General features: G+C 38.2%; 2 protein-coding genes across 4 annotated transcripts in view; both read right to left on the bottom strand.

Moving 5' to 3' along the window:
- Positions 1-1,643, bottom strand: part of commd10 (COMM domain containing 10) — an 85,935-nt gene extending 84,292 nt beyond the window's left edge. The window contains exon 1 of one of the 3 annotated variants that reach the window (XM_034691023.1): positions 1,363-1,643. In XM_034691023.1, coding sequence (XP_034546914.1) covers positions 1,363-1,391 — 29 coding nt within the window. In that variant the 5' untranslated portion in view covers positions 1,392-1,643. The remainder of the gene's footprint in view (positions 1-1,362) is intronic. The other 2 variants (XM_034691024.1, XM_034691022.1) reach the window with 2 other exon arrangements.
- Positions 1,644-3,066: 1,423 nt separating this feature from the next.
- ap3s1 (adaptor related protein complex 3 subunit sigma 1) lies at positions 3,067-17,414 on the bottom strand. Its single transcript, XM_034692732.1, has 6 exons — positions 17,071-17,414; positions 10,563-10,654; positions 9,852-9,963; positions 9,682-9,753; positions 7,840-7,947; positions 3,067-3,868 (listed from the first exon to the last, which is right to left on the bottom strand). The coding sequence occupies exons 1-6, from the start codon at positions 17,137-17,139 to the stop codon at positions 3,740-3,742; spliced, it is 582 nt and encodes a 193-aa protein (XP_034548623.1). The 5' UTR covers positions 17,140-17,414; the 3' UTR covers positions 3,067-3,739.
- Between the last annotated feature and the right edge of the window lie 2,016 nt (positions 17,415-19,430).

Below are 19,430 nucleotides of genomic sequence, written 5' to 3'. Positions count from 1 at the left end.
GTAACATCCTTTTTACGGGCCTGCCCCAAAAATCTCTCAGAAAGCTGCAGCTTGTTCAGAACGCTGCAGCTAGGGTTTTAACGAGGAGAAAGAAAACTGACCACATAACTCCTCTTTTAAAAACTTTACACTGGCTCCCTGTTTCTTTTAGAATTGATTTTAAAGTCCTTTTACTTGTTTTTAAAGCTCTTAACAGCCTTGCTCCTCCATACATTACTGATCTCCTGTCATTTTATGTTCCAGCCCGATCACTGAGGTCCTCGAATGCTTCCCTTTTAAATGTTCCTCGTGTGTCTCACACAGGCACCGGCCGGAGAGCTTTCTGTTTTTATGCCCCTAGGCTATAGAACTCTTTGCCTCTGGACATCAGAACAGCGAGCTCTCTGTGTGTTTTTAAAAGTAAACTTAAGACTTACCTTTTTAATCTAGCTTTTAATTTGGAGTAATTTATTTTAGCCCTGGACTGCATTATTATTATTATTATTATTTTATTATTTATTATTATTTTATTATTTTATTTCTTATTATTATTTTTATCATTATGTATTTATTTATCTTATTTATTTATTGTGTTCATCTGATCTCGTTAACTCTACCTTATTTCTAACTTTTATTTCCACTCTTAATTATTTTCTTAATTTTACTGTGTTGAGTTTCTTCTCTTTTTTAAGTATTTCTTTTTTTTTTAAATCATGCCTTCTATAATTTTACCATTACTGTTGTTTTCTTACTGTCTGTTACTCTGTGAAGCACTTTGGGCTACATGTTTTTATGTATGAAAGGTGCTATATAAATAAAGTTGAGTTGAGTTGAGTAGTATTATAACACAAGGTAAGATAGTTCAATTTCTGTACTACAGGAAACTATATTTCTAAAACAATGTATAATACCTACAGTATTTTGGAAGCCAGTTTTTAAAAGAGATGTTTTCTACAAAGAAATCTGTCAATTCGACAATTCAAATCAGCTTGTACAAATCTTAAATCATTTATATTTCCACCTTGAATACAGACGAATGGCACACAATCATCCAAGAAGAAAACTCTCAAGTAGGTTGTCTCTACCTCAGTTTGACTAAAGCACCAAAATAAACTTCCCTATTCGGAACACAATGTTTGATACCACTACACATGTATTTTATTGAACAACAAGTCTAAAACAAGGACATGATGACAGTAATATAACAAACTATCCCAGAGCTATTGTAATGTATTTGCTCATATCCATTAATGAACAGAATCACGATATTAATCACTTTCAGGATGCCTTCGTATCTCGCCTTGTGTCTTGTGTTGCGACAAGCTCGACGGTAGCAACTGGGAATATTCTTTGTCAATGAAAGAGTAATAAAAACTTGCCCACCTTTGTGTTTCTTTAATGATAGAAGCCATAGTTGCCTGTTGCCTTCTTTAAGTGGCAGATGGAGAATTGTCAGTCTCAAAGCATCAGCAGCATCTTCACTGTTTTCATTTTTACTTCCTGTTGTCACGAGACCAATCATGTGACCGTCAAAGCTGCGCGAGAATGCGCAGGGGAGACCAGGGAAGCGATAAATCAATCATTTAAAGACTTTTAAAGAGCTTTTTAAAGAGGGCCTCTATGAATGCTAGTACCAGTCAACAAGAGTCAACAATTACATTAACATTACAGCAGCTCTAACCATATATCCGGTGAACCGTGTGTTGCGTGAAAGATGCGCACGGTAAAAAAGCAACTACGGCATGGCCAATGGACAAACAGAGCAGGTATCAAAGGCAGAAATTCAGGTGCTTTTTTGGGTTGCCAACTGTCCCGTATTAGCCGGGACATCCCGTATATTGGGCTAAATTGGTTTATTTCACAGGACCTCAATTGTCCCGTATACTGACTATTAAGTCTTGTAAATACAGCAGACTGCACTCTACAGATCCTTGATCAGACAAAACCACAGTGGATCATGTGCCAATCACACCGCCTGTCATCCAATCACAGGCCCCCTCACGCACATCAGTAGTATTCAGCGCAAATGCGCCAAGTCCTGTAAAAAAGTGTGGAGAGGATTTTCTCTCTGATGGCCATTAAATGGTCAGACTCAAGAAACAGATGCAGCACAGAGCTGATCAAAAATGAACTTCAAATATCTGTAAACTGTGACTTGTCATGTAAGGACTTCTCTCTGGATGTGAAACAGGAGGACAAAAGACTGCTTGAGTCAGTTAAGAGCAGCAAAAAGTATCCATGGAAAAAGTACATTTGGTGAGTCATACTCCTCTTTTGCATTTCATTTTTCTTTTGCCTTATTGATGTAAAGAGCCAAATTGTGGTTTCTTTGAGGTTTATTTATATGAGGTTACATAATGATACAGTAAGGATTAAAGGGAATATACACACTTTCTGCATTTCCAGGTGAATCAAAATATGAATATACGCTGAATTCACACATCATGCTCACACCACCATGGCAGCGTGCAGCTGTCCCTTATTTAGTAGTGAGAAACCATTATAATATGACCCACCCTTTGTCATACTGATAAGACTCTTTACCAAAATGGCTATAGAGGTATCATTTGTGTTGTTATAGCTCATAAATGTTTAATTCCTTAGACATCAGTATTATCCCTCATTCTTATCCTAATTTCTGTACAGCCAGGATACTACTATATCCCATAGCCAGGTTTTAGTTCTTGTATTTATTCTGCAGCTACAGGTTCTGATAGTTCAATATATATATATAAAAGCTAATTGGCTTCTCTAGTAAATCCCAAACAGGAGTACATTGGTGGAACCATTAATTAACCATTAATACGGTTTTCAATTATATCTTGTAAACGCTTCAAAAGCTCCCATAGGAGCAACATAATGGAAATGTGTCACTTAATAATCTTCATCCAAAGTTTTGACCTGCTATGGGGTCCCCGATGTAACATACTGCAACTAAAAACACTAAAGACATCTTTGTTATCTCTGCAGTACTAGACACATGTTGATAATACCAGATAACAGGATTTTATAAATAATTCACACACAAGGGTTGAGTTTCGACAGTTTATTATGTTGAAAAATAAGAGAAAAAATGTCATGCACAGATTAAAATTAAGAGAAGTATTTAATAAGACATGATAAATCATTTAAAAATATTTTGCATACAAACAAGAAAAAAAATGTTTCAGATATATATCCATAATTCTGTCACAGAGCATATCTGTAATATAATAATATTCTTTATTGTTTGCAATGATTTTACAAACAAGCTGTATGACTGTCAATACTAAAGCAGACCTGTTCCATTTTGGTACTTGAAATGTTTTCATACTCTACTCCACTGATCCGTTTCTTTAACCTGGAATAAGCAAACTACTATGACCGTCCAAAGACTTCATCCCCAGCTTTATAACCCATGTAAACACTTGAAATATTTCAGTTTCAAACTGTCACAGATCTGCAGTGTAGCAGCTAAACACCAAGGGCCAACCTCCTGTGAGGCAGAGGGAATGTACCAGTGATAAATAAATACTTTATTTTCCTTCAAACAGAAAAAAACCAAACAAACAAACAAACAAACAAACAAACAAACAAGTAAAACATTCTTTGCTTAAACAGGAAAAACAAAGAGAAAACACCAGAACAAGGAGTGTCAAATCACACAGTACCTTCAGGAGGTTTTGTTTTGAAAAGAGTAAGTAATTTGAGGTTTTGGTAAACAGATTGCATCATGGTAAACATTGGCTGACATCTGTAGGTTCAGGATCTCTCGCTGCCACTATTTGAAGGAGGGTAAATTTGGCACTTTTATGCTGATGTCACCAATGTTGATGTTTCTGGGCATTTCCGGGAGGTTCATGTTCTTTACAGCTGATACGGCACGAGCAGGCGCTCCTGCAATACCCGCCTACACACACACAAAACACACACATGGAGGGTTGATAAGATACAAATCAGTAAATAGAAAACATGCTATACATGACGACATTTAACACTGAGGACTGGACCCACACACACACACACACACACACACACACATACACGCACACGCACACACAGTGCTAAACAAAGTACTAGACAGAAAACTGCTGACAAAATGCAAAAGCACTGACAGCTACTAGGACGGACAATATGTGCACATGTACATTCAGATGCCTTCATAGCTTCATATGCACATGCATTATTTGGTTTCAGAATGATTTACACCACAACCAGAGCCAATTATGAATCAATTGTGTGAGGACATACTGAACTAGATCATTCACTACTTCTGACGTACTGAGCAGTACTGGACATTCATCAAATGGACAAAAAGGCAGCATTGCTTGGAAAGTGAACCCACCGGACTCTTGAGGACCGATTTGGGTAAAAGTGCGAGAAGAGAATTGGATAAAGCAGAAAAATGGATTTGGATGTGAAGACGGAAATGATGTTTGGATAGACAGATTGTGTGCGTCAAATTGTAAAAACATGTCAGGCTACAGTGTTAGCTGAAGACTGCAGGTGATACTGCACCTCTAGTGGGTTGATTTACCTCTGGAAGCTACTTCAATGCATGTTTGTGAGTTAAAACGAAGAGGATTATTGTGCCATTTAACATCTAGAGTGATGTCTACAGATGACATGAGGAGGGTTTAAGCCGAATAGTTCTATACTACAGTGAGAGGTCTAATCTCAGGGGCATGGGAGGCACTTCACTCTAACACAATGAATCTCAATGTAAGCTTGTAAATGAATCATTTAGTTGTTCAAGCATAAAAGTAGTTAAATTGTTTGGAACAATAAGACACATCTGTAGAGGTTGATGTTTTTAGTCTTGAGTGTGGGCAGACATTTGAGAATCACTGCGGTTAGAGATCCCCCTAATTGAATCTTAAGCAGAAAGACCCAAAAATGACCAAAAGGCTTAAAACACAGAGTTCTATATGTTCTTTGTTAATCCCGAAGTGAGATGACACCCACAAAATATGTGAGGAATGTAGATTTATCCACTTTCACAAGGTCATATCAATGGACTGTTTGTCCAACAGGCATTCCTCCCTCTGCCAGGAATCAAGGAGACTTGTGTCAGACAGACAGATGACCGTGGCGTACACTGAGGGGAATGCTGATCCAGCACATGGGTCACTATTCAGGAGTGTGACTTGAGATATTTTTCCCTCACAGTGGGAAGCCGAGGGGCCTGCTGTGCTGCTCTATTATAGCAGGGTTTTTCATCAAATACAGGGTGACTAATACATGTACAGAAATAGTAACACCAGCTGCGTAACACACAACAGTGGTTTGATGCTCTCGTCTGTGTAAGTCAAAGGGCTTTATTAAAGGCTGGAGTGGTACCCTATTTGTTGTCTTTGAGGGATCAGTGCAAAGGAGCAATTGGAAAATCGGTCTACAGTAGATTAAAGGTTTTTATTGCTGGTTTCAAGACAAGCTACAAAAGGGATTAAGACTTAGAAGAAAGAGGTAGTCATTTTGGATATCACGTTTATTTGCTCCTTTTTAAAATAGGAGATTGATGAGGGGTTGCTTCTAGTAATAATTGTATGATAGATCAATTTGAGGAATAATTTTACAACAACATTTCTAATTAATATGTCCTTAAACTAAAAAAAAATTAGGAAAAAGTGCCCAAATTCACAGAATCTTTAGTTACCAGCATTAATATAAAGGAAAAAGCAGCAAATCTTTGTGTTTTAGAGGCTGGATACATGTTATTTTAACCAAATGAATTAATCAACTTTTAGTTGCAGACTGAGCAAGATAAGGAGATTGATGCAACCCTCATGCCTGTCAAAATGTAGCTAAAGCTAGCAGTGGCTCGTCTTAGCTTAGCACAGTGACTGGAAAAATGGTGGAAACAGTTAGTGTGACTTCATGGAGGGTCGTAACTTAACATATTTTTTTCATTATCTGTAAATATAACAAAAATCTGTACATTCGTCAATATACCAGGACTATTAGCTTCCCATCTATACTCATTGCCTGGCATGCGATCCTGGCCATAACCCCAGAAAATAAACAAACTGCATTTGCTTCAGAGTTTTTACAGCTTTAAAAGTGATAGTTGGCACCTCTGCACAGAGCCCTGTTGGTTTTTTTCTCTAGTTTCAACTCATTTTGATAAGCCAAGCAAACCAGATGCTAGCACTAGCTTACTTCTACCAAACAGGTATATTACTGGGATCTATCCTCTCATCAAACTCTTTTCAGGAAAGGGAATTTGCATATTTTCAAAATAATGGACCTATTCCTGGAATAGCAAACAAAGAGAGTATTTCTTCTACTGTTATGGACTGCATAAATACAGCTGTTTTTATCATCTGTTGATGTAGCGCACTACCTGTACGTTCACAGAGTGATAAGAACTGTCGTGAGTTTTAAAGATACATGGAATCATTTTTGGGTCTGCCGAGAAAGATTCCTACTGTATGTTAGTGACGTCAGTTTATTATTACATGGAGGGCCGTATGGAGAGACTCGTGGGGGAGGTAAACTTCCATTTAGGTTAGAGTACTTTGTTGTAAATTTAGCAGTACCTGTGTCTACCTGTCCTGCCTGGTAGACTGAAAGATAAACGTCTGTAAAGAGAGAGAGAGAAGAATGGAAAGAACTAGACAGAGTCAGGAAAAAGAGGAATGAGGAATGTTAAAGCAGATTAAAGTAATTACAGTTTATCTCCACAGAAAAAAGTGATAGGACCTATCATAGACCACATCTTTTCAGCAAAAATGACCTACAGTGTCTCCAAGAATTAGCTTTATTGCAAAAATAAAGATATAAATCTAGGGAGTTTGATGAGAAAGGAGTAATGCCATTAATCAGCCCGGTTGGTAGGAGAACAGGTCATTGCTTGTTCCCAAGAGACTGCCATATAAATGGACAATGTCATTGTGAATTAGCATCCAAGTGAAACACACACACACTGCGGTCTAGGGTAGGTCCAAGAGGGAAAGACAGAGCAGCTCTGATGATTATAGAACAGTTAAAGACTCTGCTTACAGAACATCAATCCCAAAAGAAGATTCTGTCTTATTAGAAGCATAAAATGCAGGTCAGATCATTAGAAAAAGTCTTCTTTATTAAGGTTGAAACTTAAAAAAATTCAAATGTTAAAGCAAACAAAAGACGTCAGCCAGGAGGAAATCTGATAAAGTTACTCCTTCACACCTTTAGAAAACATACTGCAGGGATTTGCAAGTTAAACCAAAGCCAAATCTGTAGTGCAGTTCCACATATTAAAAAACAAGTATGATTTCACTGAATTGTCTCTGGCTGGCTGGTCTGTGTGATTAAAGCTTTCTGATTAAGAAGATGAATGTTCATCTGCTAGCAGAAGCTGTATGAGAAGCAAAGCAATGTTCCTAAGTAAAGCAAATATCTAAGCTAGGACACCGGCTCAAAGATGTTACGGAACATCATGGAAAAGCGTTACCTTGAACATTAACAGACTACAAAAACACACATTTTAATTCAAATTTAATCAACATGTTTTCATAAATCTGTCAAAACTGTGATCAGATCTAAAGATGGTGATCGAAGGATTTAATGGCCAGAGATACACCAGACAATGGTCCAGCTAGGTCTGCATAATAATGATAAAGTGATGACTGTGATTCTGTATTTAATCGTGAGGAATACAGGAGAGGACGTATCAGGTCTCGACCTGTGTGGAGAGCAGAGCAGCAGCAAGAGGAGAGGCCGAAAAAGAGCACAAACACTCAAGATTAGGTAGGGAGCATCCACGAGGTTATCGGAGAGAAGCATGCAGGGTGCAGCATACACACATGCCTGCATACTGTACACAGTACTTCAGAGAGTATGGAGGTAAAGTCAAGTCATACATTCATACATCAAAAGGACGGGCCGGGTCAGGCTTACCTCAGACTTCTCCATCTTGTTCTGGGCGTCCACCTGTGTGATGATTTCATTCATGTTGGTCTCCAGGACCATCCCGCCCATCACCATCTCTGCAAGGATGTTGTGCACCTGAAGAAGTAAGATATGAAATGTGTCTTTATATTCAGTATAGTGGTTTGTATTTGTTTCAACAATAGAGCTTTAGATTGTTATTCATATATTGCTCATGAATGCTCAACAGAAAAACTCACTGCTAAGTGTTGCAATCATTTATAAAAATTTGTGTTGGATCAACCAAAAACCTTTTTCAACTGGGCAAATCCTGCTTTTGGATCATGCTTATCTTAGCCCTTAAGCCCTGTAAGACTGCATCAGTCATCAATTTATGTGCAGTAGGGATGCACCGATGTATCGGTCACACATCAACCAGTGTTTGCCTTGTTGACAAACATCTGCCATCAGCAAATAATGTGCCATGCAACGATGTCAGTCCCTGACTTTTATCTGTTTTTCTGTATCTATTTAATACTGGCAAGCTAGTACACATATCTGCGGATTCAGTGGAGTGTTTTATTATTGGACAAACCTGTTCGTTCATGATCAAACGTAAAAAAAAAACCTTGGCAGCAAGGGAGTATTAAAGCATCTCTGAGAAAGATCAACAACATGCAGTTTGCAAGACATGTTCTAGTGAGATTTCAAGAGGCGTAACTACTGGCAACAATTTAAATAGTTTAAATCTTTGAGCTCATTTAAAAAAATAAACCAGATATGAAGAATGAAAGAGGAAAAAAAAAATGGGATCATACTTAAAGGCCCTGTGAGGAGTTTTCAACTGGCTGAGAAACAGACTGAAAATGATACTGATGCCTCTTTATAACCTTCAATAGCAAACAAGTCCATCAGCAGCAACACTGAGACCTTCTCTGTTGTAATTTTTAATGCCTGAAACCACCCTGGGGGGGTAGGTGTCACACCAGATGATGGACATCTTGCTTCAGAAACAGCCTTTCTTTGACTGTTTTCATGGAAAATAATCACATTGCCTGATAAAGTTGACTGTTGAACACAACAGGAGGAGGCTTTTGTTGAAAACATGACTTTTTCATGCATAGGACAAGAGATAAGAGGTATCACTTTGTCCACAAGGGGGGCGCAAGAATCGATACAAAACAAAAGTTCCTCACAGCACCTTTAACTGTTAGCTAAAATGTTATTAGAAACATTCTGTATCTGCTTTTTTACTTTGTTTTACTAACGGCGCATCCCTAATTTGCAGGTTGCATTTTCAGATAGTTCGTTTTTTAATTAACCTATGGCATGTGTTCAGATTTAATTTAAGATGAGATCAAAAAGAAGAAAGGAAATATGCAAATCCTCACATATAGGGAGATGAAGTTGAAAAGGCAGTGTTTTTTCTTGAAAAAAGTAAGTAAGTTGATAAATGACAGAACAAAAGAATAACAAAAAAATAACTTGTTGATTGTTTTTTGAAGATAAACCCTACATTTTTGTCAATTTAATAATACATTAATTATTGTATCAGCTTTAATTTGCTTCCTGCATTTGAACCCTTTTAAAAACATTTAATTCATGGAGTTACATCTAACACTAAATATGGCATCGTCATTTGATGAAGCAATTCTGACCGAGCAATTGCTCAAATACAAAATCTGGGAAGTTAAAACCTGTAATGTAAAAGGAAGTTACTTTGTGGTCATCAGATAAGCATGAAGCCATAGCATGGGGCAAAATGACTCAGGCAGACGGATTTCTCAGTACACAAAAAGCAGAAGTGACTTCAAACACTCAAGTAGCAATATCAATATGTAAGATGCAAACATATTTCAGTGTTTTTTTTACCTTGTCTACATGGAAAATTAAGTCAAGTTCACAGACATTCTCAAAGCATTTGTCCAGCGTCTCCACAAATACCTGAAAATGGAGAGAAGTAAATGTTAAAGCAAAAAACATGACATCAATTGTAGCACAAAACCAGAAAAAAATGGATAAAGATAAACTGTGGCTTTTACTTGGATTAAGTCTAAGATTCCTAGTTCACTCTCTGAGGAGTCCACACAGAACACAAAGTACAGTGTGGCGTAGTGTCTGTAGATCAGCTTGTAGTCTGATCCTCCAATCAACCTGAAACACAGGATACGAGGAAACGTTACATCCACAGCTGTCCTGATGGGATACATTACAAGCAAAAAAGAAAGAAATCTTGACCTCTACTGTGCTCTGCCCTGAGTAGGAACAGATATATTTTACATTCACTGACACAATAGAGATTTGAGGAGAAATATGACAGGATGTTTTCAGTCAACGGTCAATGCTTCCAGTTTTTTACTGACCTCAGTTACCTCACATCGAGCCGCAGGAAATGCTGCAACTCCTAATCCTGAATAATCACTCAGATTAAGGTGCAATTACGTTTATTTTTGTAGTTTTAAACATGTGGTACTACTAATTAACTATCTAAATTCCTAATGAAGGTAGTAATACAATATCTTATGTGGCTTTTGTCACCATCTCATGTTGACAGACTGCAGCAAGAGCAAGTGCAGGCAGTGGAGTAAAACAACCTGTCAGTTTGTTCCTCATTCATGAATGATAAATAAACAGGTACTATTGATTTTCATTCATAAAATCTCTCTGCGTTTACATTACAGTCAGTTATCTACATGGGTATTAACTTCTGTTATAACCTGCCTCTGGAGTGTTTAGATAAGAAGCCCACTTACATTCCACCTTCGAGGAAATTACACACGTTCTCATCTCTTTTCGAGACCAAGTGGAAGGTTTCCCTGATGATCTGTTGCTCTGTGTCTTCACTCTGCAGGATGTAATGAGGAAACAGAGCAGGTTAAACAAAGACATGACGGTAAATAATGGTATGTTTGTGCACTTAATAGCTTCCAGTGAGCCATTTCATCACGTCTAGCAGGAGGACTCAGTTGGCAGGTAAATAACCCCCCCCCCCCCCCCCCCCCCCCCCTTTTTCCTTTTTAGTTCTGCATGAAAAACCCTGATGTAAACACTAACCATTCTCTGTGTCATGTTGAAACATACACAAGAGCCCACAGGCAACAGAGGCAATGATTTCATTGTGACAGCTGAAGTGGGGCAGGCTTATCTTATTGTTTGCTAATGGATGAGATTCTTTTTAAAACCTCAAATACCCTGAGGCCTGCTTTGGAGCATGTACGTCCTAAAAGACTTTGAGTGGACTTAATGTTTATGGATCAGTTCCACCCTGTCTCTATACTGTGTTGGGTTTAACTTACAAACATTGTGCGTGTATAACATTCAAACTAAAATGTATCAAGTTTGAGGAGAAAGCTTTTACAAGCAATCGGAGGTTGTTACTCTGAAAACTTTAAATCCTATGTCAAAAAACAAGCGTGGTAAAAGTCTTGTTATGTGCAGCTGGAACACTGAGTCAGCCTCACCCAGGGGTGCTAATGTTCTCTCAGGGTGATAACAGGTCAGCAAGCATAAGGAGAGAAGAGGCTGTCCAGTATGCAGCTGTCTGGAAGGTTAACTCGGTCATGTGACTCAAAGCATGGGACTCGCAGGGTTACTCACAGTTTTATGACACAGAAGTTTAATAAGAGCAAAGACTTTCACTTATTGCAGCATCCTTTAAACTTTCATTGAAATGTTTCTGGTGTTAAGGGTTTTAATCCATCCTCCTCTGGACCAATGCTTGCCTCCTGAACCTGTAAAGTTTTTAAATCTGTTCAAAGATCTTTCCGCCCTGATTTCTTTGTAGTAAATGTGAATTCAAGGAAATACAGGGGGCTTAGGACATATACTATCACTGCTTCACCACCACTTCTTTAGAAGTCACGTGCCTCTCTCTTACTCTTATGATTCCTGTCTGTATCACAATAAATGGCAGATTTTAAACTATCTATCATATTTCTGTATCTGTGATTTCAATACTTCAGTGATAACAGAAAACTGAAATCCACTTTCGCGATCTTACATTTTTACTAGCCTTATCCATCATTTTTTTTCATTACTGTGATACATTACAATACGCTGCGTCAGATACGATACGACACTGCATGACACGACATAACATGACACGACACAAAAAGATACGATGCAATAAGATACGATGCAATATGATACAACGGAAGTCACATACACATGAATGGGAAAAAGACGATCTTTACAGTAGAAATAAACATGTTTACAGCCTGGTACAAAAGACGAATGTAGTCTGGATAGCTCATTTCTCGATGTGCTCTCACTCTGAGGGGGGTGGATTTTTTTCTAACATGCCAATTTCGAAGATATTGAGATTACTAGTCTTCCAATGAGAGACACCGCTGCCTCTCACTGAACATTGTAGTTGTTGGTTAGGAGGCTCAAAGCCCGCCTCTTTACGTCACAATCACTCGACAGCAGCAATATGGCTGCCGCCGACGATTGGCCTCAAAACAGCTCTTCAGAAACAGATGGGTGATGTCACGGATACTACGTCCATATTTTATACAGTACTGTGGATACAATACACTACGATACAATGCAATGCAATGTAATACGATGCAATAAATTACAAAATGATACACTCTGTTTTCTTCTAAAGGAATGTTTCTTTGACTCTAGTGCTGCTTACATTTAGCTGCCTCCACATAGTGTTAACAAAAAACGATAACAACCAAACAAATTCACATGATTATTTTCATGAATAATCAATTGAATGTTAGGTCTTTAAAATGACAGAAAATAAGGAAAATTGCCATGTCAATTTTTTAAAGTCCAAACTAATGTCTCAGAATGGCTTTATTGTCTTTCAGAAACTTAAATATGTTTCTTATGATATAACACAGAAAAAATGGGAAGATATATTTATGGGAGAATCTGAAAAGTAGCATTTTTAGCCATCCTTGATCAAAATAGATGGTGAGTCTTCTCTCCGGTATACTGCTGCAAAACAAACAGTTAACTCAAAATAATCCATAAACTATGAAATACATGGAGCAAAAATCCAGAGGATTATTGTTGTTATGGCATTAACAACCAGTTTGCTCTCGGCTTTCCCATACTTGCTAGATCCCACAGCTGCCTCAGCTCTAGGTCTGAGCCAGTCGTCTCTTCCAGCTGTAACTAATACTACAGTGGCTCAGCTCTGCCACTCCCCCTCCCAAAATAAAATACACAAAAACACTAAATGTATTATTCTCTGCACGGTCTCAGACATAATCCTTCATCTTAAAAACACCAAACTAAGACCAACAATAGCCTCACTTCCATGAACCGAACACTAAAGCTATAGCTTGGCAGCCAGCAGCATGTGTGAAACATTATATCCTGCCAGCCAGTAAGCAGACACCTTAACATTTAATACAACAGATGGTTAGTCCACAATCCACAAGACCTTCTTATAATCCAATCATTTTCAGTTTATCCTCCTGGAATACAGATACATGAATATCCATCTTGATACACAGATGCTGGAGCATGCCAAATAACCTGAAACAAACAGTATTAAAAAAAGCATCACTGCTTCCCAAAGCTAAATGTGACATATTTGTATGTGTGTATTTGTTTTACCTGAATACTGTCTAGTTTATCTGAAACAACTAAACAACCATCAGTTTATTGTTTGAGTTTTTATCAAGTAAAGATACTTCAGTTTTCCTTGCACGAATAAATCAAATAAAAATAAATAGTTGTGTGTTATGGATCGTATGTTTGTCAAAATGCAATCTGAAGTACGGACTCAAGATATTGGATTTTTTGCCAATATTCGATATGCTGATATTTCACAACTAATTTAGCCAATTGCCAATACCGATATTTTTGTCCCGCATACCTAATCCTAATAAATAAGAGATCCTCAATTCTCTTCTGTATTGGAATTAGCGTACAGTATCATGGTCATACTCGTATCACATTTCTTATGTAATATTCATTTCTTGTGCAAAATAAGAAAAATACTTAATACTTAAAACTGCATATTTATTTATGACAACTGCTTTCAAACTAAATTAATGCAAAAAGATACATCCTACCTAAAACTTGGACGATGCTCTCCCTGAGACAACCATAACTATACCCACAACCAGGGCCAATTTGACCAATTTCACATTTGACATAGTAAGTAAACCTAACCTCTGTTCACAGGGAACATGTGAAAAGTGCAACTGTACAGCAACTAATCCCAGTAAATGTGCCTAAATTAGTCAGCTATATGTACCTTACAGACTGCTGCTTAAATTCAAATTTAACTTCAAACATGAGCCAAACATTTGTGCAGCATCCCATTGTTTTATCGGTTAATTATATCAGCGGATACTGGCGTGTTGGACAATATCCGATAGTTCATTTTAAAGCCAATATCAGCCGATACCCATAATGTGCCGATAATATCGCGCATCCCTAATCTGAAGACATCGCTTTACATTCTGGGGAATTTTGCAGGGCACTTACAAAATGAGAGAAATGATTAATGCACATAATATCAGTTGACTGACACACAACTTGAAAGAAAAATCTTTGTGAGTCTGGAGGCTGATATGTTATTTATTTCAAAGACCAATGAGTAATAAAGCAATGCACTGAGCATACAGTAAACACACTGACAATTTCTTCACACTCGGAGTGTCATAAAAACTGTTTTCTAAATTGTTCTCTTATAGGTTCAAAAAGGCCCTTTCATGATGACCCTGCCCATTAAGATTTTACCTAACTGATATAACGGCAGTTTTCTCTTATTGAATTTCATACAATACTTTTTTGTAGGCATGTCTTTTTCCTGTCTGGTAGACTAACTGGTCCCATCCACTGTCTTAAGGTGTCAGCTGACAAAGAGCAGAGATACAATACCATTGTTTAATTCATAAGCTGTTCGTCTACCTGTGTGAAAGAGACTGGGATCATTTTTCATATGTATGGATGGAGAGCAATACACGTGTGTAGCTGACACATTAGCTCCCTCAATACAACCACGGTGGCTACTCCCCTGGGACACAGGAGCTGAACAGTGCATGACTTAGCACATGTATGTCAACATAGTATTGAATTGATTGGCAGAGGGTGAGGCAAATTGTTACCAATGACTAATCCAGCTACATAACTCAGTGTAGGACAGGAGTATCACACCAGTACACCATTATAATATTACCTCCTGGTCAGCCCCGGATCTACCATATGGGCAATATAGGCACATGCCCACGGGCCACTGAGCACAGGATTTCTTAATGGGAAAGAAAGGTGCATTTCCATCCTATCAGATGGCTATGAAAAAGTGATGACTAATTAGCAAACTGCAATGCACTTTATAGGTTGTAATAAATATGTTTCTTATGAAAAGCCTGTATTAAAAATGTAATTCATTTTACCTGACCCACTATCAGTTAGGTAGAGATGCGTGAATGTGTGTTAGAGTAAAAGAGGGCGTTGCTGAAGCATAACTCTGCTCAGCGACAGCCTCGCCAACCAATCATGTGTAATTCAAGTTTAAAACAAAGAAGTGTAGGAAAACTTGCCAAGCAACAGAAAAAGGACATCCAAAAGCCCAGCGGAGCGGCTAAGGGAAAGAAACGAAAAGAAAAAGACGAGACAGACGCGGCAGTAATAAAAAATGTCCCGCTTGTAAGTAACTTTTTCAAAAAAGCCGAACAAAGTGAAGAGGCGGAGGATAAGCAACTACCTAACGATTACCTGTGTGTGTGTGTGTGTGTGTGTGTGTGTGTGTGTGCGTGTGTGTGTGTGCGTGCATGTGTGTGTGTGTGTGTGCGTGTGTGTGCGAGTGTGTGCACGCGTGCAAGTCATAGAATATATTAAATAATGGACGTAGTATCCGTGGCGTCACCCATCTGTTTCTGAAGCGCTGTTTTGGGACCAATCGGCGGCGGCAGCCATATTGCTGCTGTCAAGAGAGTGTGACGTAAACAAGCCAACAGCCACAGTGTTCCCGCCTGTCAATAACGTCAGCTGTGCCTCTCATTGGAAGACTCGTAATCTTCATATCTTCGAAATTGCCGCTTTAGAAGAAAATTCACCCCCCGTACAGTGTGTGCCGATCGAGAAATGAGCTATCCAGACTACCCTTGTCTTTTGTACCAGGCTGTAAACATGTTTATTTCTGCTGTAAAGATTGTCTTTTTCCCATTCATGTGTATGTGACTTCCGGTTCTTCCGGAGCCAGCCTCAAGCGGAGCCTTGATGAACTGCAGTTTTTAACTTCTGCATTGGACTCATATTTTTAGACCGGAGGTTGCCGCAAGTGTGTGCCTACATGTGAGGGGTACATGAGCCTCAGTGCCCAGGGGCCCCTGGAGGTACTAATCCGGCCCTGCTCCTGCTTCACAATGACACTGACTGGTCATATTTTGTTGGATGATATTTTACTGCACGATTTCAAGAAGTTTTTGTCTACGATGTTTTCATTTGGTTGAATGATAACCTGACTGTGAGGATATTCAGTGCCAAGTCATGTTCTTTGAAACCAGTTTCCAGTTAATGGACTAGTTTCACCCCTTCAGATAATTAATTTGGTTGCTTCTTGGTTAGGACACCTTGCTATTGTATTATTAAAGAAGGGGCACGCAGCCAACCTTGAGATATAAATCCAATTATGAGAACAAGCGAACACAGCTTGCCCAGAAGAGGATATTACATAACCTTCTCTACCTGCATGGGGTGTTTTCTTATAGTTTTCTGCCCCGAACATAAAGGTAAATGACTAAGTTATAGACAAGAAAGCTAATTGAAGCAGTGCTAGTAAAAGGTTGGAGTGAGCACGAGTCTCTCACAAGGGCGTCATTAAAGTCATGTGACACAAACAGACAGAGTGAACTCACTTACACTGGATTCATTAGCACAGCTGGATTTGACGTGACAGCCGAAGAAAACAGGGTTCAAACCGTGTTCATACAGGCTCTGCTGTAAACGTGATCGCCTGGCTTCGGCTTGCACACGTTTAATTATTCATATTTTTAAAAAAGGACAGCAGGCTGACATCTTATACACCAGGAACAGCGACACACAACAGCACAGTAAAGTACACACACGCCCTCCCATTCAAACACTTTGAATCAACATAACGTCCATGCCATGTAAGGGGGAGCTACATTGCACTAACTGCATGAGAAAACATTAAAGAAAGTATCTTTGTAGATTTGGTTTAACATTTTTCAATGTACCTTTCAATTGTGGCCTTTCAGATCAGCAGAAAACATGACTTAAAAATGAAAATATACTGACAATGACACTTAAATCCATCTTACTCACATAATGTTCGTAGAATTTAGACAGCCTCGGTTTCCCATGGTTGTTGAATATTAAAATGGCTTTAATCATGATTGTAGCTGAATGGAGGGAGGCGGGGGGAACACAATGGGTTCAGTCCGTCACAGACTGTAGTCCGGTAACTCCCGTGGATCCAGACCCGACCGGGAACCGGGCTAAATCCCGTGTCTCGATATAAGGTTATTGCGGGATACCTTCGTGCTACACGCTGCTGCTACTCCTCCATCGTCTCTTTACGGAAATATTTCCACGTCAAAGGGACCAGTCATGCTCTCCTCCTCCTCCCCCTGCTCCTCCTGCCGCTACGGGAGCCGCGATGGCTCAAAACTCTCACCGCCGCGAAATCACAGAGGGGAGACTTTATACTCTAGATGTACTGTATATTATGCCGTAGGATCAAACCAAAACTAATATTCAATTTATCAAGGACTCTGAAAAAAGAAATTAAGATCCAATATATATATATTTTTTTTGTTCTGAGAAAAAAGTCAGAATTCGGACATTTTTCTCAGAACAATAATAATAAAAATAATAAATAACATAAAATAATAGTCAGTGGCCCTAATCCTCTTTCGTAAAATAATAAAATATATTGGACCTCCTTTTTTTTCCCAGTGGATTTAAGTCAGAATTCTGAGAGAAAAAAGTCAGAAATCTGAGATTTAAAGGGATAATTCAGTTTTTTTGAAGTGGGGTTGTATGAGATTTAAATCACTAGTAATTGTCAGGGCCACAACAGATGCTGCTCAGCTAGGCTCCTTTAATGAGAAACTGCAGGGAGAATCAGCACGCCAGCTAGGCTACCTCTGCAGACGGTGTCATTTGTGCCACGTGATTTAGCTAATTTTTTTAAAGATTCCGACCCGAGGACTCACTTCAATTTAGCTGTACGCTCTACTTGGCTTATTTTCTGCACTTTACTTTGCCGGCAGAAACGGTAGCCTAGCTTGCGTGCTGATTCTCCCTGTAGTTTCTCATTAAAGGAGCCGAGCTGAGCAGCACTTGTTGTGGCCCCGACAATTACTAGTGATTTAAAACTCATACAACCCCACTTAAAAAAAAACTGAAATATCCCTTTAAGTCAGAATTCTGAGAAAAAAAAACAGAATTCCGACTTTTTTTTCTCATAACAAAAACATTTAAAAAATATATTGGACCTTTTTTTTTTTCAGTGGCCCTAATCCTCTTCCATAAATTACAGAGATTTGACCCAATCTATTTTGTTTTAAACACGATTTTTGGGGGGGAAATGGTGAGTGTGTATGTCTTGCTTTTTCAGTTTCCTATTTCTATTGTTTTTAAACAGATTTCTGGGATAATTACAAATTAAGTAAACAATCTAAATACATTTCTATTTTTAATAATCATTATCTTAGCCTGGATTTTTTTCATTAAGAAACTTGATATTGTTTGATTGTATTTATTTTTTTCTGAGACTGCTAAACACATTTTTAAATTCTCTATTCATATATACTACCAGTCAAAAGTTTGGAAACACTTTCTCATTCAAGGGTTTGTATTTCTGTAATTATTTGAAATACTGTAGATTAATACCAAAGACATCAAAACTACAAAAGAATATATATGGAGTTATTTAATTAACAAAAAAGTGTTAAACAAACCAGAATACGTTTTATATTTTTGAGTCTGTGAAGTAGCCCCCTTTTTCCTTATTGACAGCTTTGCACACTCTTGGTATTCTCTCAGTCTGCTTCATGAAGTGGTCTCCTGGAATGGTTTCTAATTAACATAAGCCTTGTCAAGAGTTCATTTGTAGAATGACTTGCCTTCTTAATGTGTTTGAGACCATCAGTTGTGTTGTTCAGAGGTAGGGTTAATACACAGCCCTATTGGATAGCCCTTTTTGACCTCTGTTGTAATCCATATTATGGCAAAACCATATAATGTCATAGTTTCGGTGTCTTCAGTATTAATCTACAGTGTCGAAAATACTTCAAATAAATATAAACCATTGAATGAAAAGGTGTGTCCAAACTTTTGACTGGTAGTGTATATATTCTTATGTACTCCTGTTCACTTGTTTCTTATGTTCTGTATTTATTTAATTTTATAATGCTATTAACTGACCCTGGTTCCATTTTACTTTTTTTTCACAAGAATTACAATTTTAAAAAATCTAGAAATCATGTTTTTTTAGTTGCCCTGTGATAGGCTGGCGACCTGTACCCTGCCTTCTGCCCGAAGCCAGCTGGGATAGACTCCATAGACTGGGAGTGACCCCTAATGGGATAAGCAGTCAAGATGATGGATGGATGGATGTTTTTTAGTTCACTTTCACTTTGAGCCCTTAGACTTGTATGAATAACTGTATTATAACATTG

This window comes from Notolabrus celidotus, chromosome 9, assembly GCF_009762535.1.
Source record: "Notolabrus celidotus isolate fNotCel1 chromosome 9, fNotCel1.pri, whole genome shotgun sequence".
Taxonomy (NCBI): Eukaryota; Metazoa; Chordata; class Actinopteri; order Labriformes; family Labridae; genus Notolabrus; species Notolabrus celidotus.
The sequence above is the reverse complement of the archived record's forward strand: the minus strand, read 5'-3'. Positions and strand labels throughout refer to the sequence as shown.

What these genes read in the sequence shown, in the direction of transcription:
- ap3s1 (XM_034692732.1), bottom strand. Translation starts at nt 17,139, where the DNA reads ATGATTAAAGCCATTTTAATATTCAACAACCATGGGAAACCGAGGCTG. An exon ending in GAATCTTAGACTTAATCCAA is followed by an intron (nt 9,754 to 9,851) that starts GTAAAAGCCACA and finishes CTCCATTTTCAG; the next exon opens with GTATTTGTGGAGACGCTGGA. An exon ending in TAATTTTCCATGTAGACAAG is followed by an intron (nt 7,948 to 9,681) that starts GTAAAAAAAACA and finishes TTACTTCTTCAG; the next exon opens with GTGCACAACATCCTTGCAGA.